General features: G+C 44.3%; 1 protein-coding gene across 1 annotated transcript; it reads left to right on the top strand.

Annotated features, from left to right (window-relative positions):
• The first annotated feature begins 8,192 nt into the window (after nt 1–8,192).
• Nucleotides 8,193–14,007, top strand: BTG4 (BTG anti-proliferation factor 4). Its single transcript, XM_053367411.1, has 4 exons — nt 8,193–8,386; nt 10,332–10,469; nt 10,596–10,797; nt 13,785–14,007. Exons 1-4 carry the CDS (start codon nt 8,214–8,216, stop codon nt 13,968–13,970), a joined length of 699 nt encoding a protein of 232 aa, XP_053223386.1. The 5' UTR covers nt 8,193–8,213; the 3' UTR covers nt 13,971–14,007.
• The last annotated feature ends 2,942 nt before the right edge of the window (nt 14,008–16,949 follow it).

Genomic DNA, 16,949 nt, shown 5'->3' with positions numbered 1-16,949 from the left:
CCGAAAGCAGCACCAGTCTGGAAGTGCCTGACACCAGCTACTTCTTGAGCATTCTTTCTGATTTGTTTGTGGAAAGGTTAGAAACTGCTGCAGCAAAGCAAGTACTATCCCGCACTTCCCAGGGCATTTTCCGGTCACTTTCATTAGGAGCAAATGTCTGACCTTTTCTGGAAAGCAGGTTTGTTGTTGTGAAAGAACTCTCCATCAACTCTAATGTCACTAGAAAGCAAGTCCTTAGAGACTTAGCACATAGCCAACAACTATGCAAAGAGACCAGTGTCTAGATGAGAGAAATTGAAAGACGGGTGCAAAATAGGCTTAAGGGGTCAGTAGAGAGAGGAACCACCTGAACCACGTCATTGTACAAAAGTGCCCAAATAAATTGCAAATTAAACAAAAACAGCATTTGACATCCAGGGCAAGTAGTATGCCTTGTGGGCTACAAAGAACATGGTTAGCCTAAGGACACCAGAAGAGCGGATCAGGCCAATGGCCCATCTAGTCCAGCATCCTGTTCTCACAGTGGTCAACCAAATGTCCATAGAAAACCCCAAAGCAGGACCTGGACACAAGTCCCCTCTCCCTTCCTGGGGCTTCCAGCACAGAAGCATTGCTGTCTGTGACTGTGGAAGCAAAGCATAGCTATTGACAGCCTTATCTCCCATGAATCGGTCTGATGCTCTTTTGGATTGGACAAAACGGAGCAGGGCTTGTTCTGCTAGAACCGCCCTGGTCTCAGAATGGGAAGCTGACAAAGAGGACCTGAGCACAATGACCCCTCCCACTTGTGGTCCCCACCAAGGAGGGCATTCGGAAGCATGCCTCCTCCAATTCAGGAGGAAGCACGCAGCTATTGGGGGTAGCAGCCATTGAAAGCCTTATCCTCCACGCCTCTCTGGATTCAAGGAATGCCCCATGAGTCTCCAGCAGCACTGTGTGTCCTTCGTCACCAGGGAGACTCCGAACGGTTTATTTGCGGCTTCGCTAGCCAGCAGCCCAGGGTAGTTCTCCAAAGTGCAGAGCAGGAAAAGGTGAACCTGTTTCAGCAAGCAGCTTGATGCCCCTTCTGTGGGATACAAAATACATTTGATTATAGCTTCTTGCAATGACAGTCAGGCTTGGGCAAAAGCTCCTGACAGCTGAAGAAACTATGCTGTCCTCAAACCTATGCTGTTCCCTCTCCTGTCTCCTCACCCGGAGATTGAAGAAGGAAATAAATACAGAGAAAACACCATCCTCAGGAGGTGGAGCTTTCTTAGTTCACTCTGCCCCTGACTTTTCTGTGCTGAAATTTAGCTGTGTGGAAGAGACACCATTATACAGGATTTGCCAGCGTTGGCAGGCAGACGTGCAACAGGTGAAGCGTCCCTCCTGTTGCCCCTCCATTAGATTTCTTCCTTTTAACTTCTGTCTCCCCCACCAATGTTAAAACCCCTTAGGATCATCACTAAGAAAAAAGTGACTCAGAAACAGCAGCAGAGTAGACTCATTGAAACTAACAGGCGTAATTAGCTCAGGGCCCTTTAATGGGGTTGTTTCCCTCGATCTAGACAGAACTATTTGGAAAACAGATTCTTTTTTTTTTTAAATATTTTTATTAAACAGTTTTTATAGCCACACAAACAAAACATAACAACGACAAATACATAAACAAACAATAACAAAAACAAAACAAAAAAACAAGTATCATTTCATATCCTAATTTCTTAAACCTTTCTTCCTCGACTTCCTCATGCCTCCCTTTTCTGTATTCCAAATTCTAATCAATTACTCAGCAAATCTTCCCTTATTTTACTTTAAATTTAAGCTAATCTTCCTTATTCTCCTTGTCTTAACCATTGCTAATAGTAACCATTTACTTTCCGGTCCAACATCATTCTAACTTTCATTAATTTTATAGTATTTCTTTAAATAGTCCTTAAACTTTTTCCATTCTTCTTCCGCTGCTTCTCTTCCCTGGTTTCGGATTCTGCTCGTCATTTCTGCTAATCCCATGTAGTCCATCACCTTCATCTGCCATTCTTCCAGTGTGGGTAGATCCTGTGTCTTCCAGTACTTTGCAATGAGTATTCTAGCTGCTGTTGTAGCATACATAAAGTTATATCCGTCTTTAACACCCCTTGGCCGACAATGCCCAAGAGAAAGGCCTCTGGTTTCTTAGTGAAGGTATATTTAAATACCTTTTTAAGTTCATTATAGATCATTTCCCAGAATGCCTTAATCTTCGGGCACGTCCACCAAAGGTGAAAAAATGTACCTTCCTTTTCTTTACATTTCCAACATTTATTATCAGGCAAATGGTAAATCTTTGCAAGCTTGACTGGGGTTATGTACCACCTATAAATCATTTTCATAATATTTTCTCTTAAGGCATTACATGCCGTGAATTTCATCCCGGTGGTCCACAACTTTTCCCAGTCAGCAAACAAAATATTATGACCAATGTCCTGAGCCCATTTAATCATAGTTGATTTAACCGTTTCATCTTGTGTATTCCATTTCAGCAGCAAATTGTACATTTTTGACAGATTCTTAGTACTGGATTCTAACAATTCAGTCTCCAATTTTGATTTTTCCACCTGGAAGCCAATTTTACTGTCCAATTTAAACACTTCATTTATTTGGTGATAGTGCAACCAATCTCTCACCTTCTCTTTTAATTTCTCAAAACTCTGCAATCTCAGTTTGTCCCCTTCCTTTTCCAGAATTTCCCAATATCTTGGCCACTTCGACTCCATATTTAACTTTTTAACTGCCTTAGCTTCCATTGGCGACAGCCACCTTGGGGTTTTGTTTTCCAGCAAATCTTTATATCTGACCCAGACATTTAATAGTGCTTTTCTGACAATATGGTTTTTAAAACTTTTATGTGCTTTAACCTTGTCATACCACAAATATGCATGCCACCCAAAAATATTGTTAAAACCTTCCAAATCCAAAATGTCTGTGTTTTCAAGAAGCAGCCAATCTTTTAGCCAGCAGAAAGCTGCCGCTTCATAGTACAGTTTAAAGTCTGGCAGGGCAAACCCCCCTCTTTCCTTTGAATCCGTTAATATCTTAAATTTTATTCTGGGCTTTTTGCCCTGCCAGACAAATTTAGATATGTCTTTCTGCCACTTCTTGAAACAATCCATTTTATCCATTATTTGTAATGCTTGAAACAAGAACAACATTCTTGGCAATACATTCATTTTTATAACTGCAATTCGACCTAACAAGGAAAGCTTCAAATTTGACCAAATCTCCAAATCTTTTTTCACTTCTGTCCAAGTTTTTTCATAATTGTCTTTAAATAGGTTCACATTCTTAGCTGTCATATTTATACCCAGGTATTTCACTTTTTTAACCACAGTCAACCCCGTCTCATTCTGAAACCTTTCTTTTTCAACCTGTGTTAAATTTTTCTCCAATACCTTGGTCTTTAACTTATTCAATTTAAATCCTGCCATTTGACCAAACTCTTGAATTATTTCCAAAACTCTTTTCGTACTAGCTTCTGGCTCTTGTAATGTAAGTACTAGGTCATCTGCAAATGCTCTCAATTTGTATTGTTTAGCTCCGACCTGGTGGAAAACAGATTCAAAAGAAGGGAAATTACCAATTTTTTTTTGTGTTTTTTTTGACATGGTGTCCAATTTTGATTTAATTGATTTATGGCGTGTTAAGCCTCCATTAGAATGCAAATCCACTTTTTTCTCAAACGCTAATAATTCTTCAAGTATAAAAGATCTTCTTTGGGCCTCAAAAGAACTAATAACTATGGTAAAAAAAGGTTGAGATACAACCAAAGACATTATCCGATCACAATGCCATCTTGATGATAATAGCAGATAAATTCAACAGAGTAAACAATATTCGATTGATGTAAAAGTGGGAAATTGATTTGAATGGTTATAGCAAAATATGCAGGAAAGTATGGTAAGTAATATGAACCATGGAAGGAGAAGGGGGGAAGTCACTGGATATTTTAAAGTTTGTAAAATGTTTACAGTGGTACCTCGGGTTAAGTACTTAATTCGTTCCGGAGGTCCGTTCTTAACCTGAAACTGTTCTTAACCTGAAGCACCACTTTAGCTAATGGGGCCTCCTGTTGCAGCTGCGCCACCGGAGCACGATTTCTGTTCTCATCCTGAAGCAAAGTTCTTAACCTGAGGTACTATTTCTGGGTTAGCGGAGTCTGTAACCTGAAACGTCTGTAACCTGAAGCGTATGTAAACCGAGGTACCACTGTATTTTGAAATGTAGAAAAATGAAAACTATATATATATGAATGACATTAATTTCAGTGGGTCTACTCATCACCAGCTTCCCAACACTGATGTTGCTGAAACTTACCAGAAACGGGCCAAGCAATGGTGAGACCAGGGTTGTGCTGACAGCAGTTGCTGCTGGTGCAGATGGGTCCTGGCAGGGCCAATGCCAGGGAGACCCACGCCAGGTGGTTCCAGAACCAATGACATGCAGAGTCAACTCAGCCTAGTGCTGGGGCCAACCTCTTCTCTGCTGGGTTCTACAAACAGCAACACAGAGACCATGGCGGGGGAAGCCAACTGGCAGTGCACTTTTAAGTGCAGGCTGGCCAAGCTGATGGGGCAGTGTTCCATTTGCCTTAATAGACACATGGATCAGTGGCACCAATCCGGTCCTGGGAGGGCAGCTATATAGCACTGGCCACAACTCTTTGACTCCCCCAAAAGAAGACAAGGCCCTCCTGCCCCTTTAATAGGTGTGCAGGCAAGGAGATTTCAACAGGTGTGAATTGCACGACCAGAGCTACACCTGCTGAAATGGCCTATCCTGCACAAATATTAAAAGGACAGGAGCCCTGTCTCTTTCTCTCTTCTTGAGCACTGTAACACATGCAAATGTCCAACTCGGGGCATCTTTCTAGAGAAACGTTGCTGTAGAAGGATTTCCATGGTTTTTTTTTAATTGCCTCTGATCCTGTAAGCCTAACATGCATAATAGTAATAATAATAATAATAATAATAATAATAATAATAATAATACAGTGGTACCTCGGGTTACATACGCTTCAGGTTACAGACTCCACTGAAGCCATCTGAAGGCAGCCCTGTATAGGGAAGTTTTTTTAATGCTTAATGTTTTATTATACAGTGGTACCTCGGGTTACAGACGCTTCAGGTTACAGACACTTCAGGTTGCAGACTCTGCTAACCCAGAAATATTACCTCGGGTTAAGAACTTTCCTTCAGGATGAGAACAGAAATCATGCTCCGGCGGCATGGCAGCAGCAGGAGGCCCCATTAGCTAAAGTGGTGCTTCAGGTTAAGAACAGTTTCAGGTTAAGAACGGACCTCCGGAACAAATTAAGTACTCAACCAGAGGTACCACTGTAATAATAATAATAAATTTATTATTTATACCTCGCCCATCTGGCTGGGTTTCCTCAGCCACTCTGGGCAGCTTCCAACTAAGATTAAAAATACAATAAAACATCAGTCATTAAAAACCTCCCTAAACAGGGCTGCCTTCAGATGTCGTCTAAACGTTAGATTGTTGTTTATTTCTTTGACATCTGATGGGAGGGCGTTCCACAGGGCGGGCACCACTACCGAAAAGGCCCTCTGCCTGGTTCCCTGTAACTTGGCTTCTCACAGTGAGGGAACCGCCAGAAGGCCCTCGGAGCTGGATCTCAGTGTCCAGGCAGAGTGATGGGGTGGAGACGCTCCTTCAGGTATACTGAATGAAAGGAGCATCTGAAGAAGGCTGAGATCCTAGGGCTTAGGTTTTATTACAGTCAAGTGGTATGGTGTATATATCTCATGGGTTAAATAAAAAGAAGGAAAATAAAAAAGTTCCCTTGAACACGGTGGGGGTGACTTGTCAGAGGGACCCACCGGATAGGTGAGGTTCTTTGCAGGTATATTTCTGCAACATGCCATTGACACAGTTATAGAGCATGGCTGGTAGATTTATACTGGACCATCTGCACACATCACCCTGCTTTATTTTGTGTTCTGTGATGCTTCCCTGTTATTACTGCATTATTGCCATTCAGAGGGGCGCTCCTGAGCTGCAGCTCAACAAAAGCGGGAGTGGAAGGGGGACCTGGAACATTTGCCTCATGAGAAGGTACAGGATTTCAGCAGGAAGTTGCAGCACATGCACTAATAGCAAAAATTAAAAGGTAGTATGTCTTCCCTGAAACACATCCAAGTGCAAACAGTGAGATCATGAGCAGAAAGCAGAATATAAAATCTCTGGAGAGGCCCTGAACACGCAGAAGCTGAGGCTGGAAGCTTTTCCCAATGCTGATATATCCATACCAGGAAGAGAATTGCCTCTTTAATTTCTGCATGTCAGGCTGCTGTTAAAGTCACAGGAACATGATCAGTGTGTGGGGTGTGTGTGTGCAGAATCCTAAAAACTGCAATCCAATGTGCACTTAACTTGGGAGCAAGTCCTCCTGGATTCAGCTGGGCTTGCTTCTGAGTCAATGCACACAATATGATTGGGTTGCATGTGGGGAAATAATTCTGCTTCCTCACTGCCTTCAAGCCTCTCAAGAGAGAGGGTTTTGAGGTATCAGGACCTGAGATGGAGATTTCTTCAGAAACAGGCCCTATCCTTGCTTTATGCACACACACCTCCTTGGAAAGCCGACCTTAGCTACTCTAAGTCCTGCTTATATAAGCCAGAAGGAAGGTAGCAGTAGTTGTGTAGTTAGCAAAAGAGGTGCAGGTGGTTAAGAGGGGTAGCTGTAAGAGCAAAAAGGAAAAGCACTACAGCTATTGAACTGGCCTCAAAGTTTAATAGCTTCTCCCCTTCTTTCTTACTGGAGTCTCTTTCCTTTGAGAGTGAAGTTGGTGAGTATTGAGGCTTGCATTAGAATTACATTTGGCTAGAGCAGGACAGTGCTTAAAGAAAACTGTGTGTTGTGACACATTAGTGTGTTGGCAGCAGGGGGTAGGTGTGTTGAGTGAATGCTCCCCATGCTCCTCCTGGGGCTGGAAAGGGGTTAGTTTAATCTCCAGTTTGCTAATAAATCTGAATTACCGTGTCACGAAATGATGCATGTTGAAAAAGTGTATCCCCAATACGAAAAGTTTGGCTTAAAGTGTCAGACTAGCACCTGTGAGAGCATGGTTCAAACCCCTGCTTACCTGTGAAGGTCCCTGGGGCAGGGACACCTATGCATGCCGTCTTGAGCTTCTTGGAGGGAAAAGGTGGGATAAAGACTTAGGACCCTCGTACCTACGGGACCGCCTCTCCCGGTATGCCCCACGGAGGACCTTAAGGTCCATACGTAGCAACACCCTAGTGGTCCCGGGCCCTAAGGAAGTTAGATTAGCTTCAACCAAAGCCAGGGCCTTTTCAACACTGGCTCCGGCTTGGTGGAACGCTCTGTCTCATGAGACCAGGGCCCTGCAGCATCTGATTTCTTTCTGCAGGGCCTGTAAGACAGAGTTGTTCCGCCTGGCCTTTGGCTTGGAGCCAATTTGATTCCCTCCCTCCCCCTCTTTCTTTTTCCTTTCTCCTCCTGTGATGAGGCTGCATTTTAATGATGTTTTAATGTTTCAATATTTTAATGTTGTATCTTGTTTTTAAGTTTTATTCATTCAACTTGTTTTTATTATTGCTTGTTAGCTGCCCTGAGCCTGGCCTAGGCTGGGTAGGGCGGGGTATAAATAAAAATTATTATTATTATTATATAAATAATGATGAATCAATACCAAATATAGCTAGAGGTTTGGCTGTTCTCCTCTGACAGCATCTGTTCCTGAAGGTTTTATTTTGTGTGTTACTCTTTCCCATGCACCCAGGGTTGAAGTACTGTTACTCTGTATAATGATCACACTATAGTGAGGAGTAAACCGTTACCCACATCTCCCAGGAAAGAGAATTGGCCCACTGTACAAAATGCTGTCAAAGTGTCTAAATTTAATGGGGTGTGGCACTGCGGGGGAGAAAACAAAGAGATTGCAAGCAAAGTGGGACACACTTGCATTGTATGAACACTTGCATTGTATATTGTATGAACTTGTAGCAGGGCCAGAGCACCCATTTTTCAGTGGAAGAAGCCACAACCTGGTTGATGAAAGGGCTTCTTCAAAAAGGTGGAAGCCTTGTATGATGGCAAGGAAATAATGACTGTTGACAAGGGGACCCTTAAATGTGTCATCAGAACTCACGTCTCCCCCATTTCCTTTTTCTCCAGCTGTACTTTCAACCCAGAGGCTTATCTAGACATGAAGGATGAAATAGCTGCCACGGTCTTCTTCATCACACGCTTAGTGAAGAAGCACAACGTGCTGACTAAGCAGCAAATGGAGAGGTTTGCGTCCAAGTTGATGGCAGCTATGTTTGAGATGTACAAGAGCCACTGGTACCCTGACAAGCCTTCAAAAGGGCAAGCCTTTAGGTGAGTAACCCCTATGCGACCTCCAAGCATCCCTTTCCTAGCTCTTGTGCAAAATGAGGGGGCTTGCATGTCTCCAATGGTGGCTGGTGCTCATTGTGATTGGTAGGGCAGAAGGCAGGGAGCCCAACAGTAGGTGGCACTAGAGCCCATGACAAGCAGAGCCCCTAATTTCAGGTTTTGTCCCCATCCTCCCTCTCTCTGCTAAGTCCTGCAAGGGCAATGCTGAAACTCAGGGAGGAGGAAGCTGACAAACAGTGCCATTCCCTGGATGAGCTGTAAGTGAGAAGGCAAGCATGTGGAGGCTGGCTGAGGGAAACTGAGATTGGTGGGGCAGTGTCCTGTCTGCCCTAATGGACCAGCCTACGCAATTTCTCTAGGGCTTAATAACTCCAGCAGTGTCTTCAATGGCTTTTGCACTCTGTGTGTGTTGCTTTGGGGGTCTCTCTGAGATGGTGTTCAAATGAGACACAATACCAGGGGTGCTTCCAGACAACCTGCTGAGCATTCATTCAATTTTGTGAACCGTCCTGAGATCTATGGATGTAGAGCAGTATACAAGTTTAATAAATAAGAATAGGAATAAATAATTTGTTTGAGGGGAAGTTAGATGACATCACACCAAGCAAATATTACCCCACACTTCTGACTGCATTTCCCCCATCAATTTCTTTATGGGGAATAAACCCCTTGATCTTTTAGGGGAGGTGGGTTTGTTGTGCAAGACCTCCAAATCAGCTATAACTGCACAACCTGAATTTGCCAGTATGTGATTGAATACTGCCTGAAAATTGTACGGTTAGGGTGTGTGTGTGTGTAGTCAGTGGCGTAGCGTGGGTTGTCAGCACCCGGGGCAAGGCAAGTAATTTGCGCCCCCTAACCCGTGGATTTGCGCCCCCTAACCCTAAGCCCCAGATGTTGTGCCCGGTGCGGCCGGCCCCCCTGCACCCCCCACGCTACGCCACTGTGTGTAGTCAAAACATCCTGAAATTTTCACACTTAGACATGCAACACCTCAAATATGAAATTCTGCCTCTAAACCTGTGTATTGGACTTTGATGATATTTGATGCCTGCCAGGTGTCAAGAGAGAGGAAGTCTTACAAGCTGTCAAATATGAAATGTTTGGCAGTCAAAAGCAGGTGCCAAATCACAAACCCAAGCACCTGGTGTCAAGTAACTGAATATTCAGGGATGTGTCAACTTGTTTGCATTGAAACTCTCAACAAAGAATGCCTAGGTGTATATTATTCTGGCTTTACAACGGCGCTAGCATTATTGCTATTTTCAATTTATGTGCTGCTCAATGCTGAAATAGTCTTCCAAGCCATTTACAGGTATAAAAACCAATCACACAAGCATTAAAATACAATGATCCATAAATGCACAGTAAAATAACCCAATGAAAACATCATAGTAATTAAGACTTGGGTTCAGAGACTCAGGGGATGCGTGTGTAAACAGGTGTCTTTGAAAGCCCACGGCATGCCAATACAGATGAGGCACCTTGTATTTCAGCAGGGTGTGCATCCTGTAACACGGATGCCACCATGAAAGAGATCACCTCTATGCCATCACAAGCAGATAATCATTAGCATTTTATGTACTGAATTGGTGCCATCCTGCTTTTGTCTGGTGTATGAGCTGGGAGCATATAAGCCTTGGGTCATGGCTCTTTTGCACCAAAACAGTTGTGTCATCTTCTCCCATGTAAAATATGCACAGCAGGTGCCAAGGGATGGATGTGCAGCCTGTTCCCGTTGCATAATGGGAATCATGAGCCACTGCGTCCTTCCCTAGTTCAGGTGGGGCTAATTTGGGATGAGGGTGGATTGCACAGCACTTGTGTCCTCAGTGCTAAGTTGATATTATTGTAGTGTGTGGACTATAGAAGAGGAGGTACAATGGGCCACCCAGGGTACCTCTTCTATTCTCTTCTGCTTGTCCAGGTGTATAAGGATAAACCAGTTCAACCCAAGAGACCCTCTGCTAGAGCGGGCATGTTTGGAGAGCAACGTCGACTTCAGCAGCCTTGGATTACCAAAGGAGATGACCATTTGGGTCGATCCATTTGATGTATGCTGCAGGTGAGCTCTTGGTGTGTTTGAATCCAAACTTGGACTGGATGAATCCCATAAGGAAGATGTTTTGGCTTCTCTGCCTAGAACTGCCCGGTGAGCCTCAACCTTCTCTCTGTCCTTCTCTATGTCTAGATATGGGGAGAATAACCAGCCTTTTACAGTGGCTCACTTTGAAGAGGACAAAAAGGACCACGATGTCCCTCAGCAAATCAGGCAGGCTGTGGATAAGGCAGAGGCCCTGGACTGCCCCTCCAGCATCTGCTCTGATGAGGAGGGAGCCACTGTCGAGCCCCAAAACATCCCCACTGTGAGCAACCCAAACAGCGTCTACCAGGTGAGAGAGCACCTCACCATGGATGAGTAGTGAGTAGCTTTCGTCTGCTTTCTCTCAATGCTTTTGCTGCTAGGACTGACTGGGGCACAGTGGATAATAATGATAATAATAATTTTATTATGTATACCTTACCCATCTGGCTGGGTTTCCTGGCGTGCCTGTCTAGGGGGAACCTCCATCCTGCAAGCTTAATTAGTCTCAGCGGAGGTCCTTGTTTATTTCTTTTTTAGAGCAGGATTTCCCAAGCTAGTTGTTTTTGGACTACGATTCCCATCATTCCTGACCACTGGTCCTGCTAGCTAGGGATGATGGGAGCTGTAGTCCAACAACAGCTGGAACACTGATTTAGAGTGTTTGTGCCCTGCTCTTCTGCCAAAAAGGCCTTCAGAGTGACAACGTACAATTGAAACAAGACAATCCCTGCCTGCAGGGTGACATTCTAAAATACTGTAAAATAAAACATGGCAAGCAAAGAGAGGGGGGAAATCAAACTCTGACACCAATTCTTAAGCAGTTGTTATCATAACGACCAGCTCGGGTTTTTTTTCCTGGTGAAGCTGGTCCTTCAGCAAAGCTGATGGAATGAGCTTCTCATCTCTCCCAGTATGGCGGTGTGATGGACTAGCTGCCCCCAGGTGATGGAGGGGAGAGAGGAGGCCTGATGGACCTGTCACAGCAGAGCTGATGGAATATCCTCAGCTTCCCATCTCTTCCACTGAGGCAGCCTCATTTGGCCTGTGAGGCTGTTTCCCTGCCTGCAAGCCATATCCACTTACCACCACGTGCGACATCAGGGGTAGAGGGTGGGTAAAGATGCAACTGCAAAGGAACAGCTGGCAGCTGAAAGGGTGCTTACGGTGGTTCCTTGGCAAGGGGCTTCACTCGCGGCATGCGCCAGCGCTGAATGCCCTTTGAAATAATCCTGACCCGCAAGCGGGTGCTGTTTCTTGGCAGACACCTTTGTGGGACTGCAGAGGGGGACATGTGCCTTTTAAGGTGCTGTTTGGGTTCTTTCCAACCAAGTTCCGCTCAGAGTAGACCTGCTGGAAGTAATGCACCTAAATCAGCTGCACCCATTAATTTTGGTGAGCAGAGCTTGCAAGGATACACCCATTTGAATTCAAAGGGTACCTGCAGACAGAGAAGGCGGGGCTTGCTGTCAGCTGATTAGCATGCACAGTGAGCCCCTTTCAAGACAAGCTGTTCTGCTCACCTGTAGGCCAGTTCTTGATCCAGACCTTAGGCTGAAAAAGGTTTCCCATCCCTGCCCTACAGTTTTAAAGAACATATACAGTGGTACCTCGGGTTACAGATGCTTCAGGTTACACACTCCGCTAACCCATAAATAGTGCTTCAGGTTAAGAACTTTGCTTCAGGATGAGAACAGAAATTGTGCTCTGGCGGTGCGGCAGCAGCGGGAGGCCCCATTAGCTAAAGTGGTGCTTCAGGTTAAGAAGAGTTTCAAGTTAAGAACGGACCCCCAGAACGAATTAAGTTCTTAACCCGAGGTACCACTGTATATGGAAGGGAACAAACCTGTTAAACGCATATTAAAGGGGGAATAGCAGGGAAGCGGCCAGACTGAGACCATTTTAAAATATAGATGTTCCTGGAACCAATGGGCTCTTAGAATGGTTTCCATACGAAACTGTCTTATACCGAATCAGGCCCTTGGCCCATCTAGCTCAGTAATGCCTACACTGACTGGTAGCTGCTCTCCAGGGTTTCAGGCAGGTGTGTCTCAGGGCTACCTAGAGATGGCAGGGATTAAACGTAGGACTTTTCGCATGCAAACCAAGTTAGCAAAGTAACTTAAACAACACAGGCGAAACCCAGAGATGAAAGAAATCCCGATAACAATTTACTGAGGAAAACTGCATTAAACATACGTTTTGTCTTTCTTAGTTCAGGTCTTGTACATAGTAGGGAGACACTAAACAAAACATGCAGAGGAAACTACCTTGGAACTACACAGCCAATCAGAGCATGGCCTATGCCACTAAATATCTTGCCATCCATTTTGGTTGCTAAGGAACACCCCCACCTTGGGTAGTTAACCTAACCCTAACAGAATTAACCCTCAAGGTTCAAATTGAATGATCCCAGCTGTTGTGTGCCATGGCCCACAAATGATGATGATGATTAAACAAGATGGTTCTTGCAGGGGACTAACATACAGTGGTACCTCTGGTTACAAACCTAATTTGTTCCGGAGGTCCGTTCTTAACCTAAAACCACGATTTCTGTTCTCATCCTGAGGTAAAATTCTCAACCCGAGGTACTACGTCCGGGTTAGCAGAGTCTGTAACCAGAAGTATTTGTAACCCAAGGTGTTTGTAACCCAAGGTACCACTGTAGGAGGGAAGGGGGATGGGAATGGAGGAAGAAAACAAACAAGTGTGGGCACCAGTTCTTACAGCTACAAAGTTCTTAGGATGACCAGCTTGAATGGAAAGTGTTTGGGAACAGCTGGTCTCTGCAGAGCTGATGACCAGGTTCCCATCTAGCAGCCTGGGGAAGGAGGTTGTTGATGGAAAAGAAATTATGTCTGGCAAAAGAGCTTAAGACTGCTGCAGGAATGGGATAAAATGAGACAAGGATAGTCTTGTATTTAACAACTTGCCTAGTTGCCATGTCACTAGGTCTTCAGGATGCTGAAGGAATTGCACACATAGAGAGAAAGGGAATACTGTAGTACAGGCATCCCCAAACTCGGCCCTCCAAATGTTTTGGGACTACAATTCCCATCATCCCTGACCACTGGTCCTGTTAGCTAGGGATGATGGGAGTTGTAGTCCAAAAACATATGGAGGGCCGAGTTTGGGGGTGCCTGCTGTAGTAGGATTGAATTTCTTGATTCAGTTGAACTTCACAGTAAGGCTGGATTGAGTTGTTGTGCTATTTCAGACTATATACAAGCACAAAATATACCTTCTCTCTCCAAAACCCCTCCCCACTCCTGGCCCTCCCTCTTGATTTAATCTCAGTGCCATGAGCCATTTCAGCTATGGTCCCAGTATCCTCGGCGAAAGCTTCATGTACCTGATGGATCCCACCAGCATCCCACCAGTACATGCTGCCTTCAGTGCAAGGGCTACAAAGTCTGTCGGCCGTCATCCACCTTCACTGGTCCACGAGTAGACAGATACCACTGGGTCAACTCCAATCGATAATGATGGACAGCACCTCCCCACTAAGGCACTGGGGAAGAATAACTCTTTGGACAATATGTGGGAGGAAGCTGGAAGCTATATCAGGATGTTCAAATAAAGGTCTTCTTTCGAAGCATTTATTTCAACTCTTGCCTGTTACTGTCACCAGCTTCTTCTTTTCTTATTTCGTTTGTGTTTGTAAAACCTTTTAAACTGATACACCTGAAGGCTAAAGATAACTTTTAATTGAATGCTTTTAATGTATTTTTATGGCAAGACTGAAAATGGAACTGCCTAATGACAACTTTGTGGAAATCTTAAAAAGGAAATTCATTACTAATAAAATGTGCTTGTTTTATTAAAAAAAACCCAAACACCTGCTTTTGTTTTTGTTTTGCTTAGGTTGGCTCAAGACTAAGAGTGGATGAATCTGTCAATTTTGGTTTCTCATTCCCCGCCCCCCACTCTTTTTAAGTTCCAGCTTTCCATGTTTCCAAGCTGGTTTGCAGTTATTATTGCTTTTTAAAGGCCTTATGATAATTCATTAGCATTTTAAAGCAAATTTCCTTAATATGCATGTGTTTTTATGCAATGTTGATTATGATACATACTTCTGCAAGGCAATTTCCCCTAAAACAATGCATTTTATGTACAGTTTACAGTACAGTGGAACCTTGGTTTTTGAACGTCTTGGAAGTCGAACATTTCAACTTCCGAATGCCAAAAATCCGGAAGTAACTGCTTTGGTTTTCGAACCATTTTCGGAAGCCAAACATGCCATGTGGCTTCAGTTTTGAGTTTCCCTATTGTACTGAGGCTTCTGCTTTCAGTTTTTGGTTTTCGAAGTCGAACTGTTTTCCGGAACAGATTACGTTTGAAAACTGTATGTGCATTTTTGTACACATAACTTGGCCAGAGAATGGCATTGCACTGCAGTCCTGCAGATAGCCTGGGCCTAAGCTGTATATGCTTTGTAAAGCTCAGATTATTTCTGTTGGCCCTTGATGTTTACACAGATCTCTTGTGAAACAGAAGTTTGTGTACTCATATATACTCAGTGCTTTTTTGTTTGTTTGTTAAAAAAAATGAGGTGCTAGTACTCATATCTTCATAAAAGTGCTGTGGAGGCTGGGACAAAATGGCTGCCATTCACAGCAAAAAAAATTAGACGGGATGGTGTACCATACTGGTGATTACCACCACCAGAAAAACACTGCGTAGACCCCTGTCTCTAGCTGATGCAGGGGGGCACAGGGGGGGGAATGACCAGAGGGGGTGGTTCCCACAGCACTCTCTCAAGAATCCAAATGTGCCCACAAGTCTAAAAAGGTTGGTGACTCCTGCTGCGTGGGGCACACGTACAGAGTCTTGCTTCTTGACTCAGCAGCAAAATTTCTTGGCCTGGCACCACAGCTGCCCATAACTGTACTCTTGAGGCTATTAACATGAGAAATGCTTTCTTGGAAAGTGCCCATCCCTTGCCAAGTTAAAAGGCCGATGTAAATCGTTCCTCCCATGCAGGGAATATAAACACGGCTTACTCTCAGCGAGAAGGAAAGCTTTATCTGTTTGTTGGCTCGGTATGAATTCTGCTGTTGCACAATGCTAGATATGTTTACTTGATTTGCAATAGATGTTTAAAGTGAGGGTTTGGGAGTGGGCCATTAGTGCCTAATGGACAACCCCCCCAAAAAAACCTGCTGATAAAGGAAAGTGTGGGGCAGGTGGGGAGCAAAATGCCTGCCACCGTTACTGTGGCAGGGACATGTCTGAACAAGTGGTGGCGAAGTAGTAACGGAACACAAAGTTTAGGAGAACAAAGTTTTTGCAGTGGGCTTTGAGGCCCTTTGCCCAAGGTAAGCCATGTACTAATTTCATTTGCAACTCCCCAGTTTATCTCTACTTATCTTCATAGGTTGCCTGTCTCCATAGGCAGACATGAGGACAAATGATCTCTGCCCCCCTACCCCATCAATAAGGTTCCCCCCCCATCCTCCTCGCTCCCTTGTTCTAAAAATGCAACGATCCGAATGCCAAGCTGTGGCAAATGTTACTTTTCCCCAAAGCTAACGTGAATAAACCCTCAGAGTTGAGGTCAGCCACTAAATATATATTTGGCATTTCCTTCTAGCTTAATGTTGATAGCATTTTCAAGTGGAAGCAACAGGAAGATGGGCTAGGGAAGGAAGTATCTGGCATGATGTAATCGGAGACTCTTCAGCTTGTATTGCAGGGGGAATTGCTCAATGGCAGAGCATCTTCCTTGCATGCGAAAGGTCACAGGTTCAATCCTCAGCATCTGCAGGTAGGGCTGAGAATTCTCCATACTCTATACTTGGAGAGCTGGGCTGGTGCGATCAGTCTTACCAATACTGAGCTAGGTGTACCGATGGCCTCACTAGCTATAAGGCAGTTTCCCGTGCTCAGTGTTTTTACCTGCAAATGGCAAAGGATGGGGCCTCCCTCTGATCTCCCTTTTAATCTCAGATTCCCACTAAGCACAGATCCTCCAAGTGGCCCTATTTTCCAGGGACAGTCCCGAATTTACAGAAGCCACCCTGGTTTCATGATTTGATCCTGGAATGCCCTGCTTTTCCTTAGGACGTCCCTATTTTCATCAGACAAATGTTGGAGAGCATGGAGCTGTGCAACCTTGTGAGCCAAGGAGTAACTATACAACTTTTAGAAGACCTCTGAAGGCAGCCCTATATAGGGAAGTTTTTTAAAAAAATGTTCAATCTTTTGTTACGTTTTTATATGTGTTGGAAGCCACCCAGAGTGGCTGGGGCAACCCAGTGAAATGTGCAGGGTATTATTATTATTATTATTTATTTATTATTTAGGATGCCCCTATTTTCATTGGAGAAATATTGTAGGGTATGTACGCATTGATCACTGCAGATGGTGAAAGCAGTCACGAAATTAAAAGACAACTGCTTCTTGGGAGAAAGGCGATGGCAAACCTAGACAGCATCTTAAAAAGCAGAGACATCACCTTGC

This window comes from Podarcis raffonei, chromosome 15, assembly GCF_027172205.1.
Source record: "Podarcis raffonei isolate rPodRaf1 chromosome 15, rPodRaf1.pri, whole genome shotgun sequence".
NCBI classification, from domain to species: domain Eukaryota; kingdom Metazoa; phylum Chordata; class Lepidosauria; order Squamata; family Lacertidae; genus Podarcis; species Podarcis raffonei.
This window is presented reverse-complemented; position numbering and strand designations above follow the sequence as displayed.

Excerpts from the sequence above, each read along its gene's own strand:
- BTG4 (XM_053367411.1), top strand. The coding sequence starts at position 8,214 with ATGAAGGATGAAATAGCTGCCACGGTCTTCTTCATCACACGCTTAGTG. Across the intron at positions 8,387-10,331 it reads TCAAAAGGGCAAGCCTTTAG|GTGTATAAGGATAAACCAGT; the intron begins GTGAGTAACCCC and ends CTGCTTGTCCAG. Across the intron at positions 10,798-13,784 it reads ACCCAAACAGCGTCTACCAG|TGCCATGAGCCATTTCAGCT; the intron begins GTGAGAGAGCAC and ends ATTTAATCTCAG.